Below are 1215 nucleotides of genomic sequence, written 5' to 3'. Positions count from 1 at the left end.
AATTATTTCGTTCACCGCTGGTTTGAATTTGAGCCTTTCAAAGTGGCCTCTCATATACGTAGAATAGATGGTCTGCAAAGCGCTCTGCTCGGGGAACGGTACTGCACATGTCCAGAAGTGTCGTTGCAACCTCGGGTTCACCGTAAAGGAGCCGGCAGTAGGATTCATGCACGCCAAATACTGAGTATTTCCTATGTCCTTCAAAGTCATTTTCGTTCTATCATATATATGCTTATAGTCCTGACATTGCCTCAGCAGAGCGATGGCACTTTGCGTGTTATAGAGGTCCAACGCGGGCATGTTGAGATCGTCTATGAAGTATATCAAATGAAGTTTCCCCGGCGGAGCGAAGAGCCTTCCGGCCTTTTTCTCTAGGGGTATTTCCATCATCGTTTGTAGCAGACTACTGTCAGTGTAGTAGTTCATGTTCATCATATGCGACGCGAAGACGTCAGGCTCGAGATTCCGCAACAGACCGTTGCACATCGCAGTCTTGCCGCATCCAGCTAGACCAATGAGCATCACTGGTTGATGGACCTTCATCAGAGCTTGCATGAAATAGCTGGTCGCTACCGTCTCCGAGGTTGGTACCGTAACCTGAGCAAATCCTAGTCATCAGTGTCATGGAATATCCGCATAATCAACCACAGGTGTTGGTGACAATACTAAAATAGTGAGGAAATTCTGGGAAATTCTTGTTGGTTTCCGTACAATTCGTATATAAACTATCATTTTATTGAGGAAACTCCTGAGCTCAGCTGAGGAGAGCGAACATATATTTCTACTCCAACACTGTCCTTATCCCACCTGGTTCATAGGAACCTCCGATGAGTACTCCAACGGGTCCACTATAATCGACCACTCCTCCATGCGAGCATCTTGGACGAAATAGTCAAATACAGTTCCCTTGCTGGGGAATTTGATCGTCTTCATTTCTTGTTTCCACCAGTTACTGAATTGCTTTCGATAGTCAACTCCGTCGACTTCAGCGAGGCAGCCGCCCACAGCCCAGACCATGCAAAAGCAGAACCAGTACTCGAGAGCATCAAGCTCAATCTGAGGCGCCTCTTTCGAGTCCGTCGATCCAGCGCCCATCAACGACTCCATGAGGAGACACAGGGACTGTATCATAGAAATATCCACCAGGGGGACCTGAGATGCAATTTAGTGACAGATCTGGAAGATTACTATCCTCAGATACAAATGAGCCTGGCA

At 47.2% G+C, this 1215-nt stretch overlaps 1 protein-coding gene across 1 annotated transcript; it reads right to left on the bottom strand.

Moving 5' to 3' along the window:
• Positions 1-15: 15 nt before the first annotated feature.
• On the bottom strand, positions 16-1107 carry Pmar_PMAR026681 (axonemal dynein beta heavy chain 9, putative; the record flags this gene model as incomplete). The annotated part of the gene is made up of 2 exons (XM_002764375.1): positions 16-597; positions 808-1107. Coding segments are annotated over 2 exons (882 nt in total), but the record flags the coding sequence as incomplete, so codon positions are not given.
• Positions 1108-1215: the final 108 nt, after the last annotated feature.

This window comes from Perkinsus marinus (genome assembly GCF_000006405.1).
Source record: "Perkinsus marinus ATCC 50983 genomic scaffold scf_1104296977830, whole genome shotgun sequence".
Classification (NCBI taxonomy): Eukaryota; Perkinsozoa; order Perkinsida; family Perkinsidae; genus Perkinsus; species Perkinsus marinus.
Note: the sequence above shows the minus strand (reverse complement) of the source record. Positions and strands in the feature narration are given on the sequence as shown.